General features: G+C 43.0%; 1 protein-coding gene across 1 annotated transcript in view; it reads right to left on the bottom strand.

Moving 5' to 3' along the window:
* LOC140481087 (E3 ubiquitin ligase RNF121) overlaps positions 1 to 27,285 on the bottom strand; it is a 78,294-nt gene that overhangs the window by 27,567 nt on the left and 23,442 nt on the right. The window contains exons 4-6 of the mRNA XM_072576732.1: positions 21,356 to 21,510; positions 19,240 to 19,347; positions 3,175 to 3,295 (exon numbers count right to left, since the gene is read on the bottom strand). Of these exons, the coding sequence (XP_072432833.1) occupies positions 3,175 to 3,295; positions 19,240 to 19,347; positions 21,356 to 21,510 (384 nt within the window). The remainder of the gene's footprint in view (positions 1 to 3,174; positions 3,296 to 19,239; positions 19,348 to 21,355; positions 21,511 to 27,285) is intronic.

Raw genomic sequence — 27,285 nt, 5'->3', positions numbered from 1 at the left:
ATATATTCCTGGTGGTGGTTTGGAGGTGGCGGAAGTGTCGGCGGATGATTTGGTTTATGCGAAGGTTGGTAGGGTGGAAGGTGAGCACCAGGGGCATTCTGTCCTTGTTACGGTTGGAGGGGTGAGGTCTGAGGGCGGAGATGCGGGATGTGGATGAGATGCGTTGGAGGGCATCTTTAACCACGTGGGAAGGGAAATTGCGGTCTCTAAAGAAGGAGGCCATCTGGTGTGTCCTATGGTGGAACTGGTCCTCCTGGGAGCAGATACGGCGGAGGCGGAGAAATTGGGAATACAGGATGGCATTTTTGCAAGAGGTAGGGTGGGAAGAGGTGTAATCCAGGTAGCTGTGGGAGTCGGTGGGTTTGTAAAAAATGTCAGTGTCAAGTCGGTCGTCATTAATGGAGATGGAGAGGTCCAGGAAGGGGAGCGAGGTGTCAGAGATGGTCCAGGTAAATTTAAGGTCAGGGTGGAATGCGTTGGTGAAGTTGATGAATTGCTCAACCTCCTCGTGGGAGCACGAGGTGGCGCCAATGCAGTCATCAATGTAGCGGAGGAAGAGGTGGGGAGTGGTGCTGGTGTAATTACGGCAGATCAACTGCTCTACGTAGCCAACAAAGAGACAGGCATAGCTGGGGCCCATACGTGTGCCCATGGCTACCCCTTTGGTCTGGAGGAAGTGGGAGGATTCAAAGGAGAAATTGTTAAGGGTGAGGACCAGTTCGGCCAAACGAATGAGTGTGTTGGTGGAAGGGTACTGTTGGGGACGTCTGGAGAGGAAAAAAACGGAGGGCTTGGAGGCCCTGGTCATGGCGGATGGAGATGTAGAGGGATTCTATTATTCTAAACTCCATTTGCCACTCCTCAGCCTAATGACACAATCGATCAAGATCTCTTTGCAATCTTAGATAAGCTTTTTCACTGTCCACTATATCAATATTAGTGTCATCCACAAACTTACCAACCAAGCCTCCTGTATTCTCATCCAAACCATTTATAAAAATGACAAAAAGTTGACCCAATATCAATCCCTGTGGAATACTACTAGTCTCAGGCTTCCAGTCTAAAATAAAACCCTCCACCACCGTCTTCTGTCTCCTATCAGAAGGCCAATTTTGTATCCAATTGGCAAGCTCACCATGAATCCCACATGATCTAACGTTACTAATTAATCTACCAAGCAGAAACTTATCAAAGGCTTTAATGCTAAAAGCGGGACCAATGGAGAGCAGGGAAGAAGTTTCTGGGTATCTGGTTGCCAATGCCCATCTATTGGAGTTGGTTCTTCAGGAGTGGGACATTGATGCTGGTAGACAGTTTCATGCAGGACATTGGCCCAGTGTGTCTTCCCATTTGATCCCTAGGATTCAATGTACTGGTGAAAGCTTTCAAGGATATTAATATGATGTTGGTAGACAATCCAGGTTTCACTGTAGTACAGGAAATTCATCAACAATCTTATAGACCAGGATCTTAAAAGGTCTTCTAACCAAGATCCTGACTTCCACAGGTTTCTGTCATCAAAGACATGTGGTTGCAGCTTGATAGTAGCTCCTTAGGCGAGGAAATGTTGCATGAAATCCAGAGCTAGCTCATCAAAATAGATGATGCAGGGTATGCTCAACTGACCCAGGGAAGATTGGTAGAAAATCCTTGTCCTGCCCTGTGCAGAGTGACCATCATGCAGTAGTCATCTTCAAACTCAAGGCTATGAATGCCCACAGTGATGAGTTTTGTTTTCACACAGGCGCAACCAACAATGATACTGGATACTGACACCTGGTGGTAAGACATCTTGGATGAAGTAGATAAGGATGCTCAGGTAGATGTTAGGGACCAATCAAACAATGTGGTTTGATCTTGGTCTGGATGGAAAAGGTCTGTTTCAGACCCTCCACAAAGCAGGTATAATGTTACACAGTAGTCTCAGGATAGTGACAAACATCAAATGGGCATTGCAACAATGGATGACCATCCATAGAGCTTCAAAATTTGGAGAATCAAGCACCTTGGTCAGGTCAATGAAGGGAGCAACAATTCTAGACTTTGCTCCTGACATTTTTCCTGGATCTGCCTAGCCTTGAAGATTTGCCTGCACGTTCTCCCCGTGTCTGCGTGGGTTTCCTCCGGGTGCTCTGGTTTCCTCCCACAGTCCAAAGATGTGCAGGTCAGGTGAATTGGCCATGCTAAAATGCCCATAGTGTTAGGTTAGGGGTATGGGTAGGTTGTCCTTCAGCAGGGCGGTGTGGACTTGTTGGGCCGAAGGGCCTGTTTCCACATTGTAAGTAATCTAATCTAATCAAGTCTGCAGAATCCCAGGAAGCCGGAAGCCAGAAGCCATACTGGGTGTCTGGGAGGGACACCTCAGTGACAGGACAGATGTGGTTCAGGAGCATGCCGCCAGGATTTGTGCTGCAGTGGACGAAGGGGAATTCTTTTTGCAGATCCCAGACTCACTAGGTTGACGAGAAGGTTGGAAAGGTCTAAAACGTGAGGATAGGGTATGTTACCTTGGTTTGCTTTCTTTAGAAGATGAAAGGATAATGTTATCAGGCTGACTGAAGTTGTAAAGTCTGAAAAATCATTGGGGGGGGGTGGGAATGTGTGTGTGTGTGTGTGAGTGAGAGAGCACAAAATAGGAAATACAAAGAAAAGAATGAGCAAGCAACAAAAATAGATATGGGAGGAGGGGAGGAGGAGAGCAAGAGAGACAGCGCAAGGGAAAGAAAGAAAAGGATGAAGTCATAGAGAAAGAAAGAGTCCTGTGGGTAGGGGGGGGGGGGGGGGGGGCGCAATATCTTAAAATTAGAGCTAGGCCATTCAGGAAGCACTTTTTCAACCAAAACGGCGTGGAAATCTGGAACTCTTCCCTCCAAGAAAAGACTATGGAGGCAGTGGTTTAACTAATGTTTAAGGCTGACATAGATAGTGTTTTGTGGATAATGGTATAAAGGGTTAAAAAAAAAGGGCAAATGCAAGTGCTAGAGATCAGCCAAACCACTAAGTGAATAGTGGAGCAGACGAGGTTCTCATGGAATCCTCCTGTTCCTCTGAGGCAATAAAATCTTCCCCTCATCATCTAACCACTCAGTGGAGGGTAAGTACAAAACCATTAATGCAGCTATACAAATGGAAAACAGCTGACAAGAGAGGCTAGGGCCTCTAAGGTCACTCTACCCCTATTGTTGACGCCATGTAGTCTGCACACATTTCTGCAAAGTCACGACTCAACACTCCATAATACAACCCGTAAAATAGTAGCGATACTCCAAAGTCCATTCCATCTTCTGGTTTTATTCTGGGGAAAAGACAAACAGAAATTCTGTCAAATGCAGTTCTGGAAACTCAAATGCCCTTTAGAACAAAGTTCACAAAAAAATTGCTGTGTGTAGCACGTTTCACATTGTCGAAGCACTTAGAGAATGAAATACTTTTGACCTGCTGTTCTGTAAATCATCATGTTTATATGCACTTTACACTCAGTAAAGTGGTCGATGTCCCTAAAGGTACAGATTTGCATCCCACAGCTATCAAAAGAAAATTTTAGGCACATGTATTTTAGAGATTTCTTTGAGACGGTCTCATGCATGTTAGTGAATCCCAGAAGCAGAAAAATGCACACGTCAAGGAATCAATCATCCATGACGAGGACAAAGGCAATATAGGAATTCCTTAAACATAAAAAAGGTCACAGAACATCTAGTTCCCCATCTACCTTCCTGATTGTGACGCCATACTGGAGTGCTGGGACTATTACATCAATCAGGATGAGTCTACAACAGACACAAGACATGAAAAAGAAAACTCTCGCAGTAAGGGTGTTTTAGGGAACCACAGGGGCAAAATCAATCTGTTTCTCCCAAACAAAATATGAGAAATAGCAATAGACCATTCAGCCCCTTAAACCTGTCCTGCTATTCAGACCACAGCTGATCTGTCTCAGACCTCAACTCTACTTTCCTGCCAGCTCAGTGTAGCCGTCAATTTCCCTGAGATTTCAAAACAATCTATCTACCTGCTCTTTAAATATTTTCAGGAATCTAGCCTCTACAACCATTTGGAATAGAGAATTCCAGATATTCAATACCATCTGGGAGAATAAGTTTATCCATATCACAGTTTTAATAAGTTTTCCCTTTATGCGTCACTATGTCCCTTGGCTTGAGATGCTCCATCGGTGGAAATATCCTCTCAATGTCTATCCTTACAATCTTGTATGTTTCAATTACATCACTTTTGTTTGTTCTATTTTTTAAAAATTCATTCATGGGATGAGAGTGTCATTAGCCAGGCCAGCATTTCTTGCCCATCCTGAGTTACAGCTCAGCATCACCTACTCACTGACAACTAGGGATGGTCAATAAACGCTGGCCCAGCCAGTGGCCCCTACCTCCCACAAGTGAATAACTTCTTAAAAAAAAAGCTTGACATGTTTAGCTGTTCTTGATAAGTCCACCCCATTCATGCCAAGAACAACCAAGTGAAATCTATTTTGAACAATACATTGTTTTTTAAATATAAGGTCCAAAACTGTACATAGCATTCCAGGTGCACACCCTCACCACCACTCTGTACAATTACCACAAGACTTGCCTGTTTATAAAACTCCAACCCCCTTGCGATAATTACTGCTTTCACTTGTATGCTAACATTTTGTTTTTGCACAGGAACACCTGGGTTGCCCTGTGCTGCCATGTTTTGGAGTCAGTCTCCAAATAAAAAATAGTCTGTTTTTTCATATTTGCCAAAGTTCACAACCTCACAATCCTACATTACGCTCCAAATTTTTACCCATTCACTCAATTTATCTATAGCTCATGCTAGTTCCTACTATCCTCATTACAACATGCCATACCATCTATTTTTATGTCATCAGCAAATTTGGACACATTATAACCCGCCCCCTTCTTCCAGGTCATTAATAGATAGTAATAATTGATGCTCTAGGACTACCCCTTATGGTACTCCAATAGTTTCTTTCCAACCTGAAAAGGACCCATTAATCCTGATTCTCTGTTGGCCAGGTGTTAACCAATCCTCAATCCATGCTAATACATTACCCTTAATACTGTAAGCTCCTATTTTGAGCTTTACATGGCATCTTAAATGATTTCTTGAAAACCAATACTCATCTATCACAGCTGCTCATTATATCCTCAAAGAGTGCTAGCAAATTTGTCAAACATGATCGCCCTTCACAAAACCATGTTGACTCTGTTTGATTGAGCCAAGCTATTCTAAATGTCCAGCTATGTCTTCCTTAGTAATGGGCGCCAGCATTTTCCCAACTACAGATGTTAGCTAATGGGCCTATTAGTAGGTTTCCTACTTTCTGTCTACCTCCCTTCTTGAATAGATGTGTAACATTAGCAGTTTTCCAATTCACTACAATCTACCAGGAATTCAGTGAATTCGGAAATACTTCATCTAATGCCTGCATTTTGTCTTTGGCCATGTCCTTTAAAACTTTTGGATGAAGGTAATCAGATCCAGGCAAGTCTACTGTCTTCAGTCCTGTTAATTTGATGATTTTATTTTATTGATTTACAGGATGTGGGTATCACTGGGCAGGCCAGGCTTTGAAGAATCAGATCGTGACCTTACCCACTACAGAATTCCAAGTCTCTGATCTTCTATTATAACCACTGTATTTATATGGCTGGTTCAGTTACTGGACAATGTTAACCCCAAGATTTAGATAATGGGAAATTCAATGACGATAACACCTTTGAATTTCAAGAGGCATTGGTTAAGATTCTCTTGCTTGGGATAGTCATTGCCTGGCACCTGTGTGGCAAAAATGTTATCTACCAGCCCAAGCTTAGATATCATTCAGATCTCGCTGCTTTTGGACATGGATTACTTCAGCATCTGAGGATTTGTGAATGGTGCTCAACAATGTAAAGATTCCTACTTGTGATGTTCTGATGGAGGCAAGGTCATTGAAGAAGCACATGAAAATGGGTGGGCTTAGGACACTGCCCTGAGCAACCCCTGCATTGACATCCTGGAAATAAGATGATTGATCTCCAACAATCACAACTATTTTTCCTTTCTGCCAGGTTTGACTCCAATCAGCAAAGAAATTTTGCCCTATTTCCCACTGCCTCTAGCTTTGCTAGGGCTTCTTGAACCCACACTGTTTAATGCAGCCTTAATGTCAATGGCTGGCCCTCTCCCCTCCCCTCCCCTCTGGAATTTAGCTCTTTTGTCCATGTTTGAACCGAGGCTGGAATGAGGTCAGGAGCTGAATGGCCCTGGGGGAACCCAAACTTGCAGTTAGTGAACGAGTTATTACTGAGCAGGTGCTGCTTGTTAGCACTGTTGATGACAACTTCCATCACTTTACTCATGATTGAGCTGAAACGATGGTAATTGGCTGGGTTGGATTTGTCTTGTATTTTGAATACAAGACATCCTGGGCAATTTTCCACATTGTTGGCTAGATGAGTGTGCTGTAGTTGTACTAGAACAACTTGGTTACGGTTCCAGCAATTTCTGGAGCACAAGCCTTCAGAAGGATAACACACAAATTTGTGAAGCGTTCTATATTTTTTTTAAGGGCGACACGGTGGCTCAGTGGTTAGCACTGCTGCCTCACAGCACCGGGTCCCAGGTTCAATCCCAGCCTCGGGCGACTATCTGTGTGGAGTTTGCACATTCTCCCAGTGTCTGCGTGGGTTTCCTCCGGGTGCTCCGGTTTCCTCCCACAGTCCAAAGATGTGCAGGTCAGGTGAATTGGCCATGCTAAATTGCCCTTAGTGTTAGGTGCATCAGTCAGAGGGAAATGGGTCTGGATGGGTTACTCTTCAGAGCGTCGGTATGGACTGGTTGGGCCGAAGGGCCTGTTTCCACGATATAGGGAATCTAATCTAATCTAAAAAAACTGCTCCAGGTCCATATCCTGTTCAATATCCACTGTCTACAGCCATTTCTTAACATCAATGTGGAGTGATTCAAATCAGCTGAAGATGAGAATTCATATTATTGGGGACATCCAGGGGAGGCAGAAATGGGGCACCCACTCAGCACTTCTGGCTGAAGATTGTTGTGAAAGTTTCAACTTAATCTTCCGCAATGTGGGATTCTGCATCATGGAGGATAGGGATATCCTCCTCCAGCGAGTTGTTCAATTGCCCACCTTGCCATGGAGTGACAAGTGCAGACACTGCACTTTCTGTAAAGTCCTCCCTACTAACATCTGGGGGACTAATGCCAAAATTGGGAGAGCTGTCTCACAGATTAGTCCATCAGCAGCTTGATACTATCTGTAAGGCATGATTCTGAGAGCATGACAACGTCCCAGACACAACAATCATCATTCTGGCAGGTGTACAGATTATCACTATGTAACTTTTTAAAAAGTTTCAGGTTTGGAGTTGAGCTGAAGTTAAGATTTTAACTTTGAACAGCAGCTTGTTTTAGAAGAGAGCAAAGGCAGATGCTTTCTGCTGGGAATTAGCCTGGGAAGTCAGGCAACTTAATTATTGACCTAAGGACACTGTACATGAACTGAGGGATTGTTTTATTGAGGGGTGGCAGCTACTTAAATGTTGAATTGATCAAACAAGGGAGGTGCTAACCGCCAACCATAGGATATGCTGTTTGGAAAGAGGAAAATGGATTCTAACCAGGTTTGGCAGGAGACAGGGCGATGTTAGAGCTTCAGGAAATTCTCTCAATCTCTAACTTCTCTCCAGTTACAAACTTGTTAAATGTTCTGATGAAAGGATCCAAGCCTGTAAGAAATAAGCAATTATTTCTAGAAGGGTCCTTCATGGTAACTTCAAACCAGTGATGGGAATTGAACCCACAGTGCTGTGCAAACCAATAAACCAGCCAACTGACCTAAACAGATTTCCAGCATCTGCAGTCCTTGTTTTTACCTAAATATTTCTAGACGTCTAGTAAAACTGTTTATATTAACCAATGACTTAGGAATTCAAGCAAGACGCATAGCTTTACTCCCCTATGATTCTCCAAGGACTTCAACAGGCCTGGTATCCATCAGGCCAAGTATTTATTGAACTGGCAAATTACAACTCTTATTTTCTTTATGATTTATCCCTTAACTGTGTGTGCCCATCTGATTGCCTGAGAGAGATTGAGGGTTACAATCAATGAAGTTTGGGCTTTCGATTGTGGATATTAATTAGATGGCCTTGCTGTTTAGAGTCATAGAGATGTACAGTATGGAAACAGACCCTTCGGTCCAACCCGTCCATGCCAACCAGATATCCAAATCCAATCTAGTCCAACCTGCCAGCACCCGGCCAATCCCTCCAAACCCTTCCTATTCATATACCCATCCAGATGCCTTTTAAATGTCGCAATTGTACCAGCCTCCACCACTTCCTCTCGCAGCTCATTCCATACACGCACCACCCTCTGCGTGAAAAAGTTGCCCCTTAGGTCTCTTTTATATCTCTCCCTTCTCACCCTAAACCTATGTCCTCTAGTTCTGCACTTCCCCACTCCAAGGAAGAGACTTTGTCTATTTACCCTATCCATGCCCCTCATGATTTTATAAACCTCTATAAGGTCACCTCTCAGCATCCGACATTCCAGGGAAAACAGCCCCAGCCTGTTAAACCTCTCCCTATAGCTCAAATCCTCCAACCCTGGCAACATCCTTGTAAATCTTTTCTGAACCCTTTCAAGTTTCACAACATCTTTCCGATAGGAAGGAGACCAGAACTGCACGCAATATTCCAACCGTGGCCTAACCTATATCCTGTATAGCCGCAACATGACCTCCCAACTCCTGTACTCAATACTCTGACCAATAAAGGAAAGCATACCAAACGCCGCCTTCACTATCCTATCTACCTGTGACTCCACTTTCAAGGAGCTATGAACCTGCCGAATTTGAATTCATTTTTGTACCATGGCAACATAGCACCAACTATTTGTGTCAACTTAATGTTATATTTTTAAATTGTTCAGCATACTCTGTGCTTTCAGCCCTTATCAGCTTCCTGTCTCTCAAAGATACAGTACACACCTATTCCTTCAACACAGAGCATATAGAGCAGTGGGGTCACCTATGAACCGAAGGTCACGGTTGAGGTCATCCCCATGGGTACTGAACTTGGCTATCAGTCTCTGCTCAGCCATTTGTGTTGTTGCTTGTCCCAAAGTCCATCTCGGAGGATGGTCACCCGAAGATCTGAGGTCAAATGTTCCAGACTGCTGAAGTGTTCCGCAACTGGGAGGGAACACTCCTCCCTGGTGATGGCTGCACAGTGTCCATTCAACTGTCGTCATAACGTCTGCTCGGTCTTGCCAATGTACCATGCTTCAGGACATCTTTACCTGCAGCATTGTTTATCTGTGTCCTGCTAAAGTTACATTATTAAAATTAAAAATTTATTAAGTTATAAACTTGATGTCCACGATTGCTTCTTTGTAAAGTCCAGCTACAAACAATTGGGCAACTTTGATGATCATGAGGTGTTTTAAATTTAGTGATATTGAGGTTGATTTAGTATGGCTTGTTATCCCTGTGTTGTAACACAGGACAGACCCAGCAAAGGTCGTGGCACAGTGGGATACTTTAGAAGTCTCAATGTAAAAGCACTCACTCAGTAAGTACTGTACTGTTCGGCTTGACTTCACCCTCAACAAGCTTTCTCCACCTTCCCGCCACCTTTGCTAGGGTTGTCCTGCCAGTCAAAAAGGACATACCAAGCGATGATGATGGTGATGGCTGTGGCACTACCTGAAATGTCCGATTCCATGAAAATGACAAATTGCTTGATTAGTGAACCAGATGGGCGTTTACAATAATCAAGAATGGTATCATGGTCATCAGCATTATAAGCTTAAATCAGTTCTTTTAAAATTCAAATTTCATCATCTGCTGTGCACCCAGGGGATTATTTCAGTCTCTGAATTTTTGGTTCAGTGACGAAAGCTGGCCTCCATTATCTCTTGCTCTCCTTCTAAAACTGCAGAGTGGAAACATGTAAAATGGAGTCATATCGTAACCAATATTTTATTTTCAGAAAGCAGCACATTAAATTTGCATCTGTATGATTCAAACTAGATGCACCAGCTTTCCAGAAAGCATGTTTCACAGACTGATCCCTTGTTCACTAATGTTAAATCTGCAGGTTAGATTCTGATTTTGGCCCTCAACGTCTGCAAATTATGATTTGTTTCTTTCAGGCTGTGTACAGTTTATAGCCTTTAGAAATAAGGATTTGAGAAACATTTCTATTCAACCTTTCAAAATTTCCAGACACCTCAAAGTGCTATACAACCAATGAAATACTTGGCCTGCACAGGATCTCAAGACAGCTCAGTGGTTAGCACTGCTGCCTCACAGCGCCAGGGATTCGGGCTCGATTCCAGCCTTGGACGTCTGTCTATTTGGAGTTTGCACATTCTCCCAGTGTTGGAGTGATTTTCCTTCAGGTGCTCTGGTTTCCCCCTCATACTCCAAACATGTGCAGGTTAGGTGGATTAGCCATGCTAAATTGCCCACAGGATTCAGGAACGTGTAGGCTAGGTGCATTAGTCAGGGGTAAACAGGAGTAATACGGTAGGGGAATGGGTTTGGATAAGTTATTCTTTGGAGGGTTAGTGTGGGCTTGTTGGGCCAAATGGCCTGTTTCTACACTGTAAGGATTCTATGATTCAACTGACAGGACAGGGATTTTTTTTAAAAATATCATCCGAAAACCGCTCACTCAGTCCCACACAGGGAGTGCTAAGATTAATTATATTTTCAAGTCTCTGGAGTAGGACTTGAACACACGACCTTGTGACTCAGCACTGAGTGAGCCACCTACTGTGCCCCTTGTTTACTTAGTAAAATATGGTTCCTATGAGGATTGAATAATATTGAGTTTTGAGTATTCCTTGAGAATGGAGCCTTGCAATGCATCTCACACCTGCTTCATGTCAGGACTCCATTCCATTCTCCCAGTTTCGCAGTCTCCGTTGCTTCTGATCTGATGATGCCACCTTCCCCATCAGCCTCAGACATGTCAATCTTTTCCCTCAAACAAGGATTCACTGCTACCATGATTGACATGGCCCTTAGTGGTGTTCAACTCATCTCCTGCACTTCAGCCCTCACGCGCTCTCTTCCCTCCCACAACACAGATATCATCCTCACCTACCATCCCACCAGCATTCACATCCAGAAGATCATTAGCCACCAATTCTGTCACCTCCAGTGTGACACCCCTACCAGACACACAGTCCGTTCTCCTCCCTTGTCAACCTTCCATAGGGACCACTCCCTCCAGGACACCCATGGCCACTCTTCCTCCTCCCCTAAACACCTTCCCATGCAATGCAGAATGTAACATCAGCTCATTTACCTCCCTCTCTCCTTTATATCCAAGCCTCCAGACACACATTCCAGGTGAAGCAGCGATTTACTTGCATTTTATTCAATGTAATCTGCTCACCACTTACAATGTGGTCTCCTCTACAATGGTGGGGGGGGAGAGGAGGAGGAGCAGAATCGCAGAATCCCAAGCTGAGGGATCATTTTTGCCAAACACCTACCTTGTGTCCATAAAAATTATCTTGAGCTTTCCAGTTACCTGCCACTTCAACATATCACTGTCTTTCCTAGCCAACATTTCTGTTGCAGGTCTACTGCAGTGCTCCTGTGAATACAAGCTGAAAGAACAACATCTTGTCTTCCATTAAGCACCTTAAAGGCTTCAGGACTCAACATCGAGTTTAATAACCTCCATCATTTATTACCTACCCCTGCAATGCAGTTCATAGTTCCCATTATCACCTATCCAGCTTCTCTTCTTTCTTGGCTTTTTAAATACTTTTGTCTGCTTACCCTTTTATCTCTCTGTCTTTTCCCTACCCACTCATTCCTTTTCCCATCGCACTCCGTCAGCATCATTGCACCATTTTTTAGCTGCTGCTAGATCTGGAAGTGTCACTGGACTCTAAATGTTAGCTCTCCATTGATGCTGCCAGGTCTCTTGAGTTTCTCCAGAAACATCTAATTTTGTTTGTAATGCTTCTTTTGCACCCTCTACTTTCCTTCTATTGTTCCTTGTGTGTTCAAGTGCTGTCCATTAAAACATTATAGTCCAACTGCAATCAATTCTAACATCAATACATTGCAATTACTCCCTCCCCTAGTGTTTCTAGTCTGCCAGTCACTTTCTTTATCGGTTAAGGTTCCGGGTGGGGGGTGTTGGAATCGCGCATCATTTTCTCCTCGATCCCCTCAGTAAGTAGCTGACTCTCACAGGCCTCACCCTTCCGGGTGTTCCTCTACAGCTGCAACAGGCTGCATTTGTGCCACGTCTCACTGTATTTGACAGCAGGCAGCCTGGGCTTCTTCAGGGAGAAACACCGCCATCCACAGGCTCTATGGCTTCATTACAGCTCAAGTGTACACACAACAAACTATGGTGTTTACCCAACAGAATCAGGCCCAACAGGTCTCTATGGTGTTTACACTTGTCAAGCCTCCTCCCAACCCCATTGCAGTGTATCACCACATCCTTTCCTTGCTCATGTTTATTCAGGTTCCCTCAAAACAGATCTATGCTTCTTTCACTCCAATACTCTCAGACCTTTACAGCACAGAAGAAAGCCATTCAGCATAACATGCCTACACCATTCAGAGACCCGATTACATTAATCCCATTTTCCACTCACGGCTCACAGCCCTGGAAGCTATGACATTGCAATTGAATATCTAAATACTGCTTAAATATTATGAGTGTTTCTAACTCAACCACGCTTTTAGGTGGTGAGAGTCTGGAACTCACCACGTTCTGAGTGAAAAGATTTATCCTCAACTCTCCTCTTAGTCTTCCTACTTACTGCTGACTTTATAGAATCACAATGCACAATGGAAACAGACCCTTTGCTCGAACTTATCCATGCCAACCACATTCCCAAACTAAAGTAGCCCCACTTGCCTGTGTCTGGCTCATATCCCTCCAAACTGTTCTTATTCACGTACTTATCTAAATGTCTTTTAAATGCTGTAACTATACCTGCATCTATCACTTCTTCTGGCAGTTCGTTCCACATTCTGTGCAAAAACAAGTTGTCCCTCATGTCCTTTTTAAATCTTTCTCCTCTCATTTTAGAAACACGCCCCCTAGTTTTGAACTCCCCCACCCTAGAGAAAAGAAACCTTGCTATTCACCTGATCAACATCCCTCGTGGCAACCCTCAACCTCATATGCTCCAGTTAGAAAAACTGTCTTAGCCTATCTTTATAACTTAAACCTCCTATTCCCAGCAACATCCTGGTACAGCGTTTCTGAACCCTCTCCAATCTAAACAACATCTTTCCAATGACAGGACGACCAGAATTGGACATAATCCAGAAGAGGCCACACCACTGTCCCATCCAACCTGAACATGACGTCCTTACTCCATTACGCATAAGTTTTCAGCAATGAAGGAGAGTGTGTTAAACACCTTCTTAACCACACTGTCTACATGTGATGCAAATTTCAAAGAATTATTTACATGAACCCTAGGCGTCTCTGTTCCATCACATCACTATCCAGGACCCTCCCATTAACTTTATAAATCCTGCCCTTGTTTGTTTTGTCAAAGTGAAATATCTCACATTTATCCAAATTAAACTCCGTCTGCTACTCCTCAGCCCATTGACCCAATTGATCAAGATTTTTTAGTAATCTTAGATAACCTTCTTCATTGTCCAGTACACCACCAATTTTGGTGTCATCTGCAAACTTACAAACATTCAAATCTATGCTCCTCATTACTGATCTCTCTAGTAATGGAAAATGCCTTATTCACTCTACCTTTGCCCAATCTTATACACCTCTATCAGGTTTCCTTTCAACCATTGCTACCCCAAAGAAAACAATCCCAGCCTAACCAACTCTTCCTCACAGCTCAAACCACGCCCCCCCCCACCTCCAACTGCCCCAACACAGACAGCATCCTGGTAAATCCCACCTGCACCCTCTCACATGCAATCACATCCTTCCTGTAACGTGGTGACTGGAATTACCTGCAGTACTCTACTTGTAGCCTAACCAGCATTTTATACAGTTCCAAAATAACCACAGTGTAATCTCTTGCTTTGTTAGCAAATCCCCCACCCCCACAAATGCATTACCTCACCCTTTTCCAGGTTAAATTCAATTTGTCACTGCTCTGCTCACATGACCACTCGACTGTTATCCTCCTGCAGTTTACAGCAATATTCCTCTCCATTTACCCCACTCTGGAGTTCACAGATTATCTGCAAACTTCTTGATCATATCCCCTACATTTAAATCCAAGTAATTAGTGTACTACATAGACAGTAAGGGTCCCAGCACCCAGCACTGCAAAATCCCACTGGAACAGACTTCCAGTCACAGAAACATCTCTCTACCATCATCTGGTCTGTCCTTTCCTCTCCTTTTTTTAAACACCGGGGCAATGTTAGCAGTCCTCAGTTTGTTAGCATCTCACCTGCGGCTAGAAACAATTTCAAATTTACTGTCTCAGCCCCTGCAATCTCTCTAAATTGCCTCCATGAACAACTTGGGATAAATCTCATTTGGCCTGCACATGTATCCTCTTTTAAGGCTGCTAAACCTGTTAAAACCCTCCAGGAAAGTTATTGCAGAGTACAACAGGATCTTGATCAGAAGGGCCAAGGTATGGCAGATGGAGTTCAATTTATAGAAATGTGAAGTACTTCATTTGGTAAGGCAAGTTCATAGTTCCTTTAAGATGGAATCATAGATAGGCAGGTTAGTGAGGAAGGTGTTTGGTACACTTGCCTTTATTGGTCAGTGCATCAAGTATAAGAGATGGGAGGTTATGTTGCATGTCGCGTATAAGACATTGGTTAGACCACTTTTGGAATACTGCATTCAATTCTGGTCTCCCTGCTATAGAAAAGATGTTGTTAAACTTGAAAGGATGCAGAAAAGATCTACAAGGATGTTCCATGGTTGAAGGGATTAAACTATAGGGAGAGGATTAATAGGCTATTTTGCCTGGACCATCATTGGCTGAAGGGTGGCCTTATGGAGGTTTGGAATGTCATGAGCAGTGTGGATAGGGTAAATAGCTAAGGTATTTTTTCCAAGGTAGGGAAGACCAAAACTAGAGGATATAGGTTTAAGGTGAGAAGGTAAAGATTTAAAAAGGACCAAAGGAACATTTTTTTCATGTAGAAGGAAACAGCTGCCAGAGGAAGTAGAGACTGGTACAATCACAACATTTAAAAGGCATCTGAATGGGTACATAAATAGGAAGAGTTTAGAAGGATATGGGCCAAGTGCTGGCAAATAGGGACTAGATTAATTTAGTATAGCTGGTCGGTATGGACATGTTGGACCAAAGGGTCTACATCCATGCTGTTCAACTCTATGACTCTAAGTTACCTTTTTATAATGTGTCACAGTCTTCTGAATTCACATTTTCCTGAATTCTGTCTCAGATTTATTAATACCTTTCACCTTTATATGGAGTTGAAAATCATCCTTAATTTTTGGAGGAAGGAATAAAGAAAAACTGCTTCAAGGCAGAAGCTGGTGAAAGCAGGTTCAATTATAACTTCAATAGTGAATTGAATAAACATTTGAAGGTTGTTGGGATGTGTGGAGAGAGGCAAATGTAATCTGGTGCAGAGAAGAGTGGTGGATTCATTTTAATAGAAAACATAAGACAGAGAAATCAAAATAAAAGTACAATTCTAAAGGGGGTGCAAGAGCAGAGGTAATCTTGGGATAAATGCACATGAATCTACAAAAGGTGACAGGGCAGACAGAGAAAGTTGAGAGACAGGTCAAGGAAAAGGGGCACACGTGGTTTAGAAAATTTGCAGGGCAAAAGGTAAGGAACAAGCAAAACAGAAATTGCTGGCAACTCTCATAGCATCTGAGGACAGAAGATGGCTAACGTTTTGAAGGGGAAAGTGAGGACTGCAGATGCTGGAGATCAGATTCAAAAACGTGCGGTGCTGGAAAATCACAGCCAGTCTGGCAGCATCCGAGGAACAGGAGAGTCAACATTTCAAGGTTAAGCTCTCAAGTCCTGTGTAGAAAAATAAGGAAGTTGAGGTGAACCCTGTACAACACAGATTCACCCTCTACTGGAGTACTGTGCTCATTTCAGGGTATAATACTTTAGGAAAGATTGGAAAGCTTTAGTGGGTCAACAGAACAGATTCATGAGAACAGTTCCAGGAATGAGGGTCTTCAGGCGCCTGGGGAGAATGGAGAACAGAAGATAATCAAGAAGCGTAATACAGTTTGCCATTCTTCATTGAGAGAAATTGAACACAAAACTAAGGATGATATGCTTCAGTTACACAGGGAAATGGCAGAGGCCAGATCTCAAAAACTGAATAGTTTTGGTTAAGGAAAGATGTAAATGTGTTGAAGGCGATTCTAGGAGTTTATTGGATTGGTACATGGAATGAACAATGATGAATACAGGTTAGCATGCTGGCCTTACTTCCATTGTAGTTTAGAAAAGCAAAAGATGATTTGATTGAAATGTGTAAGAAACTGAATGGTCTTGATAAGGTGGATATAGATTCAAGTTTCTTCTTCTGGATGAATCCAGAACTAAGAGGCATACCTTTAAAACTAATGTTTGCATTTTATGACTGAGATGAGCAGAAATTCTTTCGCAGTTGTGCATCTTTGGAACTCACTGCCTCAGAGGGCACTGGAGGAGGGATCATTGAATATTTTTAAAGCAGAGGATCAATGGTTATATGGGTAGATAGGAATTCGACACACAAATAGATCAGCCATAATCTAACTAAATGCTAGAGCAAGCTTAAGGGGCTGAATGGTGTACTGCTCCTCTTCCTTTGTATGTATCTGGATAATCTGGGGCTGTTCTTCTTAAAGAGAAGGTTGAGAGGAGATTTGACAGAGGTATTTCAAGTAATGAATAGTCTGGACAGAGTCGAGTGGGAGAAACTGTTCCAATTGATGGAAGGATGGAAGACAAGGGGGCACAGATTTAAGATGATTGATAAAAGAACTAAAGGCAAAATGTGGAGAAACATCTTTACACGGAGTGTTGGGATCTGGAAGGATCTGCACAATCTGAGTGTGTCGTGGAAGCACATTCAATTCGAACTTTCAAAAGGAACTGGCTAATTATCTTAAGAGAAACAGACTGCAGGGGAGGTAGGGGTGGGGGAGAAAAGAGAGAGAGTGGAACTAGGTGAGTGCTCTTGCAGAGAGCCAGCAAAGTCCCTCTCTGTGTTGTAACCATTTTATGTATTCAAAATTCCAATTGAAAAATTATATTCATGAGTATAAGACAAAGATAAAGCTGTGAACATCTGTAGGTCCCAGGAAATCTCTAATCTACAATCACTCAGCTTTTGCTTTTGCCCAGGAAGCAGCATAATGCAGCGTTGCACCTCCTTTCACTTCTGGAATAGACAATCAAAACCTGCTTATAGCTGATTGAAGTCCACTCTCATTGAAAGGCCCTATGGGTAAATAAGTCTAAACCCAACTGAGGAATGATGATATGACCCTGAGAGACCGGTAAACTTTTAAAAACAAATGAGGTAAGGTATCTCCACAATAACAAAAGAAAACTGCTGGACAAGATTACAATTTAAAACTTTTTACTGTAACAAACCAACTAAAAAAAAAATCAACATTATTCAAATTAAAAGGTGAATAATACTTTAAATGAAAGGATGATTTCATTTTCAGCAGCCAATACAAGATGCTCCTTATGTAGTTACAATCACTCACATTCCCCCTGCACCAGTTGGGACTAAATGCTTCTCTCAGTCTTTCCAACTGAGTCTCTGTTATACAAGATCTCTCACTCAATTATTTCCAGTAAAAGCTATATTCCTTCTGAAGTCCTGAGCCACATTTCACACATATCCATAAACGTTCCCTTACTCATGTCTTAACAGTGCTTATGGCACAGAATTTCCAGAGTCTCTTCTCCAACTCCTTTAAGTGGTTTGTTAAGCTCTAACCACAAACATTGATGGATCTTGTTCCTAGTCCACATTCCCTTGCCCTTTCTGTCTTCAGCTCTCTGCACTTACCAATTATATAGCAAACACTAACAGTCTTCATTCCATTCTACTGTCAGAGATCTGCTTTCAACACCAGCGTCTGTTTAAAAACTGCCAAACAGAAAACCGTTCCATTCAAAGGAAACTTTGTTTGTATTCTGTCACCTAAGTATTCCATTTCCTGAATAAAAGCCGAAAAGAACTATGGATGCTATAAATCAGAAACAAAACAGAAGTTGCTGGAAAAGTTCCAGCAGGTCTGACAGTATCTGTGAAGAGAAATTAAAGTTAATGTCACGGGTCCGGTGACCCTTCCTCAGACCCAAAATGTTAACTGTTTTATTTTTGCAGATGCTGCCAGATCTGCTGCACTTTTCCAGTTACTTCTGTTTTTGTTTTTGTATTCCATAAAGACAGGTTAAAGAATAACAGTGCCACAGGTTTTCCATTTATCCTTGCTTCTTGGCTGTTCCTAGCCACAGCAACCTCGGGTTATGCCTATTGATTGCATTACCAGGAAACCAAATTATTAGTCTGAGTACTCCCCAGCTCCTGTTTGGTCTAAATGGGACATTTCACGAAAGGCTTTTCACAGAACATGGGACATCACAATACCGACAGCTCAACCTTTCACAATATATTAACGATTAACAAGACATGAATTTGTGGAATTCTTTAATGCAGAGGGCTGGCATAGCTGTGTCTTTTAGTATATTCAAGGCTGAGGTAAGGGAAGCAAGGGTTATGGGGAAAAGGCAGGAAAATGGAGTTGAGGATTATCGGATCAGCCATGATCTCACCGAATGGCAGAGCAGACTCAATGGGCTGAATGGTCTACTTTTCCTCCTTTGTCTAGTGACCTAAGGAACCCAGCAATGTATTATTCTTTAACCTTTAACCTTGGCGCAGGAATGTTGCTATCAGTGGCAAGGCCTGTATTTACTTCCCATTCCAGCATTCCTGTGAAGGTGAAGGTGGAGATCTTTCAACCTCTGCAGTCAATGTGACAATGGTGGTTTCACAATTGTGAAACCCAGGAATCCCAGGATATGAAACAATAACATTACCAAACAGCTTTTCGCAATTTTTCCTTTATTTGACTTTGCTGCTGTGTTTATTGCATCTCCACAACAGAGAATTGTTCACTTACCTCAAGGCTACATAACTACTTTTGACAACTGAAAGATTGACAACTGATCCACATATTCAATCAAGTTTTATTAAAGGAAATTAAATGTTAATATCCTTACCTAAATAATAAATTTATGCCAAAGAGGGTGAACATTACTCCAGCATAGCCCACAATCCCACTAGCGTAGCTTAATTTGTAGAGTAGGAGAAACCATTTATAAACCAGCCTGGAATAAGAGGAAAGAAAGAGACAATGATTACCATCATCCTCAGGGTCATAAGTGACCAGAAACTGAACTGGTCATAAATACTGTGGCTACAAAAATAGGTGCAAGACGAGGAATTCTGTAGTTTGAAACACACCTCTGTCTTCCCATAGCCTGTTCCCCCATCAATAAAGCATTAATGAGCATCTTGATGGAATACTTCCCATTTGCCTGGATGAGTGCAGCTCTAACAACAATCAAGGAGCTTGGCACCACTCAGGACAAACTAGCGGCAGTGGTTACCTCTCACCAATGTCAAACTTCACTCCCTTCATCGCTGACGCACAAAAGGTAGCAGCATGTATAACCTACAACATGCTCCTCCCAAATCCATGACTCTATTTAGAGGAGCATAGAAACAGATGTATGGAAACACCACCATCTGCAAGTTTCCATCTGACCCCAACCTCGGTTGTTGAACTCCTAACAAACTTGAAATATTAACTGCTTTTCTCGCCAATAGATGCTGCCAGACTTGCTGATTTTGCCCAGTATTTCAAGAACTGGGAATACAATTGCCATGACTTCACTGCTATCGGGTCATAATCCCAAAACTCCCTCCTTAACAGTATCGTGGGTGTTCCTATACCATGGACTGCGGTGGTACAATGTGGTAGTTCATCACCACCTTCAAGGTCAATTAGAAATAGCAAGAAATATGGGCATAGCCAGAAAAGCTCATATTCCATGAACAAACTTTTAAGAAGTGTATAAAGTCTTGCAAGACGAGTTGGGCTATCTCTGTTTCCTGGTGAACTCGAGCACAAAACAGCTTCTATTAACTGTTTTCTCATCGAGACTGATAAAGCAAAATAAGAGGAGGCTCATGTGAATAGTAAACACCAGCACAGACTCGTTCGGCCAAACAACGAGTTTTCTTTTAAAAAACATTCATTCACAGGAAATGGGTATCACTGGCTAGGCAAGCATGCATTGTACATCCCTAATTATCCAATCAAAATTGCTCTGTCTCTGGAGTCACGTGTAGGCAATTTCTTTCCTTAGGACCTTAGTGAACCTGGTGGCTTTTAATTCAACCGATGAGTTTCATGGTCACCATTACTGAGACAAGCTTTCTATTGTAAATTTAATTATTTAGTAGAACTAAAATTCCTCTCCTCCTGAAGGTGGACAAGTTACTTACGCTTCCCACCATAAACTAGCATTGCGTCAATTTGGCAATAATAATCAACTACCAGAAAGAGACTTCCGATTCATGTTGCGAACACTAACTCTCCTTTGCAGTAGGATGAGATGCCTGATTTAATGATACGATGACAATTTGGAGTAACAGATTGACAACAAATGAGGAGTGGAGAGTGGGTAGGTTTAGCAGGGAGTGGGAGCCAGGAGCAGGCAAAGAAGCAATAAGCATTGAGAAGCAAGTTTAGAAGGAGACGTCAGGAAGTATTCTGTCAGTACTGCACTGAATTGTTACTTAGACTAAGTGCCCAAAAAGAAAGATTGCATTCATATAACATTCCACAATGTCAGCATACCAAAGAATAGTGACCCTCGAGGACAATAGGATCGGTTTAACATCCAAAACACTGATGATGTTCCCCTGGCCCTCAGACAGGGTGACGCTCCCACAGGAGTAACCCTCTAATAGGGCAGTTCCCCCACAGCCCTGACCATCCAACAGGGACATGGGGTTGTGGCCATAGCTGTGTGCATGTGAAAACACTGGATCATTATCTATAGCTGAAACAGAAATGGAAATTTAAAAAATGGGGGGGAAAAAAAACAAAAGAACTGAGGAAACTGGAAATCAGAAACAAAACAAAAATTACTGCAAAAGTCTGGCAGCAGGCGTGGACAGAAATCAGAGGTAGCTTTTTGGGGTCCAGTGACACTTCTTCAGAGCTGATGGTAGTTAGGAAATAGTTGGTATTTACACAGAACATGGGAATGATCAAATGGGATACAATTCCCCCAACAGATCGGCCTCATTCACACAGCACATTACCTGGGCGTCGTTCCCTCCAATGGTTTCCGTGTTGCCCGGAAAGTAACAAATGCTGTAATTAATGAGAACAGCACCCAGATCACTAGAAACCTCCACCAGTGCAGTTTAGCTGTGAAATACAGGGGCACAACCCACATCTGGAATAGTGTCACGAGCTGCATGAGAACAGAAGACATATTTAATATAACACTCACAGTCAATACACGTGTAGAGAGAGAGAGAGCGAGCCATACAGAGCCCTTGTGACTGGAGACACACCAAGCTGAGGCTTTCACCTCTACAGCCTGGACTAGATCCTGGAGGTAAAATGGTAGTGCCCCAAAACAAATCATTGGGAAAAACATTCAAAGCTTGTGAGAAGATTTGTAGCTCGGGTGCTCGTTGTTGTGTTTCTGTTTGCCGAGCTGGGAATTTGTGTTGCAGACGTTTCGTCCCCTGTCTAGGTGACATCCTCAGTGCTTGGGAGCCTCCTGTGAAGCGCTTCTGTGATCTTTCCTCCGGCATTTATAGTGGTTTGTCGCTGTCGCTTCTGGTTGTCAGTTCCAGCTGTCCGCTGCAGTGGCCAGTATATTGGGTCCAGGTCGATGTGCTTATTGATCGAGTCTGTGGACGAGTGCCATGCCTCTAGGAATTCCCTGGCTGTTCTCTGTTTGGCTTGTCCTATAATAGTAGTGTTGTCCCAGTCGAATTCATGTTGCTTGTCCTCTGCGTGTGTGGCTACTAAGGATAGCCGGTCGTGTCGTTTCATGGCTAGTTGGTGTTCATGGATAAGGATCGTTACGTGTCTTCCTGTTTGTCCTATGTAGTGTTTTGTGCAGTTCTTGCATGGGATTTTGTACACTACATTGGTTTTGCTCATGCTGGGTATTGGGTCCTTCGTCCTGGTGAGTTGTTGTCTGAGAGTGGCTGTTGGTTTGTGTGCTGTTATGAGTCCTAGTGGTCGTGGTAGTCTGGCTGTCAATTCAGAAATGTTCTTGATGTATAGTAACATGGCTAGTCCTTTGGGTTGTGGCATGTCCTCATTTAGTTGTCTTTCCCAACAGATGCCTAAGGGAAAGACAACGGAATGAGGACACGCCACAACCCAAAGGACTAGCCATGTTACTATACATCAAGAACATTTCTGAATTGACAGCCAGACTACCACGACCACTAGGACTCATAACAGCACACAAACCAACAGCCACTCTCAGACAACAGCTCACCAGGACAAAGGACCCGATACCCAGCATGAGCAAAACCAACGTAGTGTACAAAATCCCATGCAAGAACTGCACAAAACACTACATAGGACAAACAGGAAGACACGTAACGATCCTTATCCATGAACATCAACTAGCCACGAAACGACATGACCAGCTATCCTTAGCAGCCACACACGCAGATGACAAGCAACATGAGTTCGAAGGGGACTACACTACTATTATAGGACAAGCCAAACAGAGAACAGCCAGGGAATTCCTAGAGGCATGGCACTCATCCACAGATTCTATCAACAAACACATCGACCTGGACCCAATATACCGGCCACTGCAGCGGACAGCTGGAACGGACAACCGGAAGCGGCAGATACAAATCACTATAAATGCTGGAGAAAACATCACAGAAGCGTTTCACAGGAGGCTCCCAAGCACTGAGGATGTCACCTAGACAGGGGATGAAATGTCTGCAACACAAATTCCCAGCTCGGCGAACAAAACCACAACAACATTCAAAGCTTCTCCCAGCCTGGCATTCTGCTTGTTTTGATGTCTATGCTGCACCCAAAGTATTCTTGTAGCTTATTAAACCCCACTCACTGTGAAAGAATTTCATTTGCTGTCTGGTCTGAATTTGTGACTCACATTCACACAATAATTCAAGCCATAATTATGCCCATTTTTACTGTGTTTGAATGTTCTACCTCTTGAGGAAGAGTGTTTCAAGGAGAGACAAGATCACATAGCATTAAGACATACTTCACTCGGAACCTGACAGTACAGCAGGAGGCCATTCAGCCCATTTGGCAATACAGAAATTAAATTTTGATTTAAAGAGTGGCACGTTGCCAAAACATTTTCCCTTTCACTCTTCAGGAGAAATGCAAGAATTCCAAATTTGGCTGAGATTCCCCATTACTTTTTCCATAGTAAGGTCAGTCAGTTACCAATCAGTGCCATTTTCCCCTGTACAATAAACTGTTGCAATAGTTTCAAATTTGGTATTCTTATACTGTCCTGATGAATGCAAGATGAAATACTTAAGCAACACATCTATCTTTTCAGCAATACTCAGCCTGTGTGTCTTTGAAAGCCCTATCCAATTAATCGATTCCCCTGCTCTTTCCCCACAGCCTAACCATTTTGCTCCCTTCAAATATTTAACAAGATCCTTTTTGAAGGTTCCTATTAGATCAGATTCCACTGACCCTTCAGGCAGCATCTTTCAGAACACAGAACTTGCAGCAGAAAAAAAGTAAACTCCCATTCACCATTTATAAGACCATAAGACATAGGAGTGGAAGTAAGGCCATTCGGCCCATCGAGTCCACTCCGCCATTCAATCATGGCTGATGCGCATTTCAGCTCCACTTACCAGCATTCTCCCCGTAGCCCTTAATTCCTCTAGACAACAAGAACCTATCAATCTCGGCCTTGAAGACATTTAGCGTCCCGGCTTCCACTGCACTCCACGGCAATGAATTCCACAGGCCCACCACTCTCTGGCTGAAGAAATGTCTCCGCATTTCTGTTCTGAAATGACCCCCTCTAATTCTAAGGCTGTGTCCACGGGTCCTAGTCTCCTCGCCTAACAGAAACAATTTCCTAGCATCCACCTTTTCAAAGCCATGTATTATTTTGTACGTCTCTATTAGATCGCCCCTTAATCTTCTAAACTCCAACGAATACAATCCCAGGATCCTCAGCCGTTCCTCATATGCTAGACCTGTCATTCCAGGGATCATCCGTGTGAATCTCCGCTGGACACGTTCCAGTGCCAGTATGTCCTTCCTGAGGTGTGGGGACCAAAACTGGACACAGTACTCCAAATGGGGCCTAACCAGAGCTTTATAAAGTCTTAGTAGTACATCTCTGCTTTTATATTCCAACCCTCTTGAGATAAGAGACAACATTGCATTCGCTTTCTTAATCACAGACTCAACCTGCATGTTTACCTTTAGAGAATCCTTGACTAGCACTCCCAGATCCCTTTGTGCTTTGGCTTTATTAATTTTCTCACCATTTAGAAAGTAGTCCATGCTTTTATTCTTTTTGCCAAAGTGCAAGACCTCGCACTTGCTCACGTTAAATTCCATCAGCCATTTCCTGGACCACTCTCCCAACCTGTCTAGATCCTTCTGTAGCCTCCCCACTTCCTCAGTACTACCCGACTGTCCACCTAACTTCGTATCATCGGCAAACTTCGCTAGAATGCCCCCGGTTCCCTCATCCAAATCATTAATATATAATGCGAACAGCTGTGGCCCCAGCACCGAACCCTGCGGGACACCGCTCGTCACCGGCTGCCATTCTGAAAAAGAACCTTTTATCCCAACTCTCTGCCTTCTGTTAGACAGCCAATCCTCAATCCATCCCAGCAGCTCACCTCGAACACTATGGGCCCTCACCTTGCTCAGCAGCCTCCCGTGTGGCACCTTATCAAAGGCCCTTTGAAAGTCTAGATAGACCACATCCACTGGGTTTCCCTGGTCTAACCTACTTGTTACCTCTTCAAAAAATTCCAACAGGTTTGTCAGGCATGACCTCCCTTTACTAATTCTATTGTCAATTATCTCACATCTAGATTAGTGGTGCTGGAAGAGCACAGCAGTTCAGGGGTTGATTTAATTATCTCACATCGGCCTAGCGACGAAGGGGCAACTAAACAGAAAACTGCAGAATCAAGAAGTGTGGTGCTGGAAAAGCACAGCAGGTCAGGCAGCATCCGAGGAGCAGGAGAGTCGGAGTTTTGAGCAAAGGCCCTTCATCAGGAATGTGGGGAATTTATCCCCCACATTCCTGATGAAAGGCTTATGCCCAAAATATTGACTCTCCTGCTCCTCGGATGCTGCCTGACCTGCTGTGCTTTTCCAGCATCACACTTTTTGATTCCGAACTCCAGCCCTCATTCTCTCCAGAATACTGCAGAGCTTAATAGGAAGTTCCATAGAAAGGAAATTGCTTTTATTTATAGAGAACAACTGCTTGACAAAGAATAGTGATTAGAATAAAGATTGCATTAAATTAAGATGCAGAGCATTGCCACCTTTTTTTCTAATTCCTACATGAGTTTGCTGCTTCCTTTCTCCACAATTTCTGCTAACCTCACAATGTTCCCGAGATATCTGCATTTTAATTCTGGCCACTTGCACATTCCAGTCAAATTTTTCCCACCATTGAGGACCATATCTCCAGCTGCCAGAGCCCTAAGTTCCGGAATTCTTTCCTTACAGCTCTCCAGCTCACTTACATCCTTCAAGATGCTGCTTCAAACCTACTTCTTTGAGCAAGCTTTTGCCCTAATATCTCCTTAAGTGACCTGGTGTCTTACTTTGTTTTTGAATGCTCCAGTGAAACACCTTGGAACATTTCATTACATTAAAAATGCTATATAAATGTAAGTTGTTGGTGCTGCAACAAAAAAATTAGTATGGGCAATCAATAAATCCTAAAGATTCAGAAGGACAACAGGGGACCAGTAAACTATGTCACCATTCTCAGGAGAATAAAAGCAAACAGCTAGATCCTTCTTTCCTCCTCTCCTTGATTATCCCCTGAGCATTGGTTACCTTTTTTGTGCCTTGATGCAATCAACCCCGTTGGGAGCTATTCACACTGCAGTATACATGTTATTCTTACAGTCCGAGACAAGAAACATTTCAGTAGCGTTGAGCATATTCTGATTAGGGTGATCGTTATTAAAGGAAGGATTCTACATCTTTATGCTAATATTTCCAATCACAAGGTGTACCCCACCCTCCACCACACACTTTTCTAGCTTTTTTATATTTATTCCTGTTAATCAGACATGATGAGTACATCATTTATTGGCCATTACTTGGGTGGTTTGCTAAGGCACTTCAGAAGGCAATTATCATCACTATTTCAGTGTCAATGGGTCAAATTCCCTTCCTACCAGCACCACAGGTATACCTGCACCATAACTGCAGCGCTGCATTGCAGCAGATCACCACCACCTTCTCAAGCAAATGCTGTTCTAGCCAATGACACCTATATCCAGTGAAATTATTTTAAGAATTAAGTTATTATTGGCCTAAGACTGGAGGCACATGACATACACACCTAGTACAGACAGTTGCTTTTTTTCTAAAGAGGATTAATTGGTCACCATTACTGCAGAACATCCAACTCAGAGTCTACTCCACTATTCAATTAGATCATAGCTGATTTGTTAATTAACTACATCCTTTAGTACCATTACCCAGAGAAAAGAGTTTCTCTCCATCTATCCTACCAAATCCTTTGAATGTCTCCATTAGACGACTACTTAATCTACAAGGGAATACAAGTTTCAACTGTGCAATGTGTTCTCGCAATTTAACTCCCTTATTACGGTGTTAAAAATCACACAACACCAGGTTATAGTACAACAGGTTTATTTGGAAGCACCAGATTTCGGTGCACTGCTCCTGATGAAGGAACAGCACTCTGAAAGTTGGTGCTTCCAAATAAACCTGTTGGACGATAACCTGGTGTTGGGTGATTTTGAACTTTGTCCACCCCAGTCCAACACCAGCACCTCCAAGTCATGATCCTTATTACGAATGTAGCAATGTTCTGATGAATTGCGATGCATCCACTCCATGGGCATTACATCTCCGGAAGGCCTGGGACCAGAACGATGCAGTTATTTCAGAAGCAGTCTCAATATTGGTTTATATGACTGAAGCTGTTTCTACTCTTTTGTATCTCCAATCCCGTGAAATAAGA

Source organism: Chiloscyllium punctatum, chromosome 9, assembly GCF_047496795.1.
Source record: "Chiloscyllium punctatum isolate Juve2018m chromosome 9, sChiPun1.3, whole genome shotgun sequence".
In the NCBI taxonomy this organism is placed as follows: Eukaryota; Metazoa; Chordata; class Chondrichthyes; order Orectolobiformes; family Hemiscylliidae; genus Chiloscyllium; species Chiloscyllium punctatum.
This window is presented reverse-complemented; position numbering and strand designations above follow the sequence as displayed.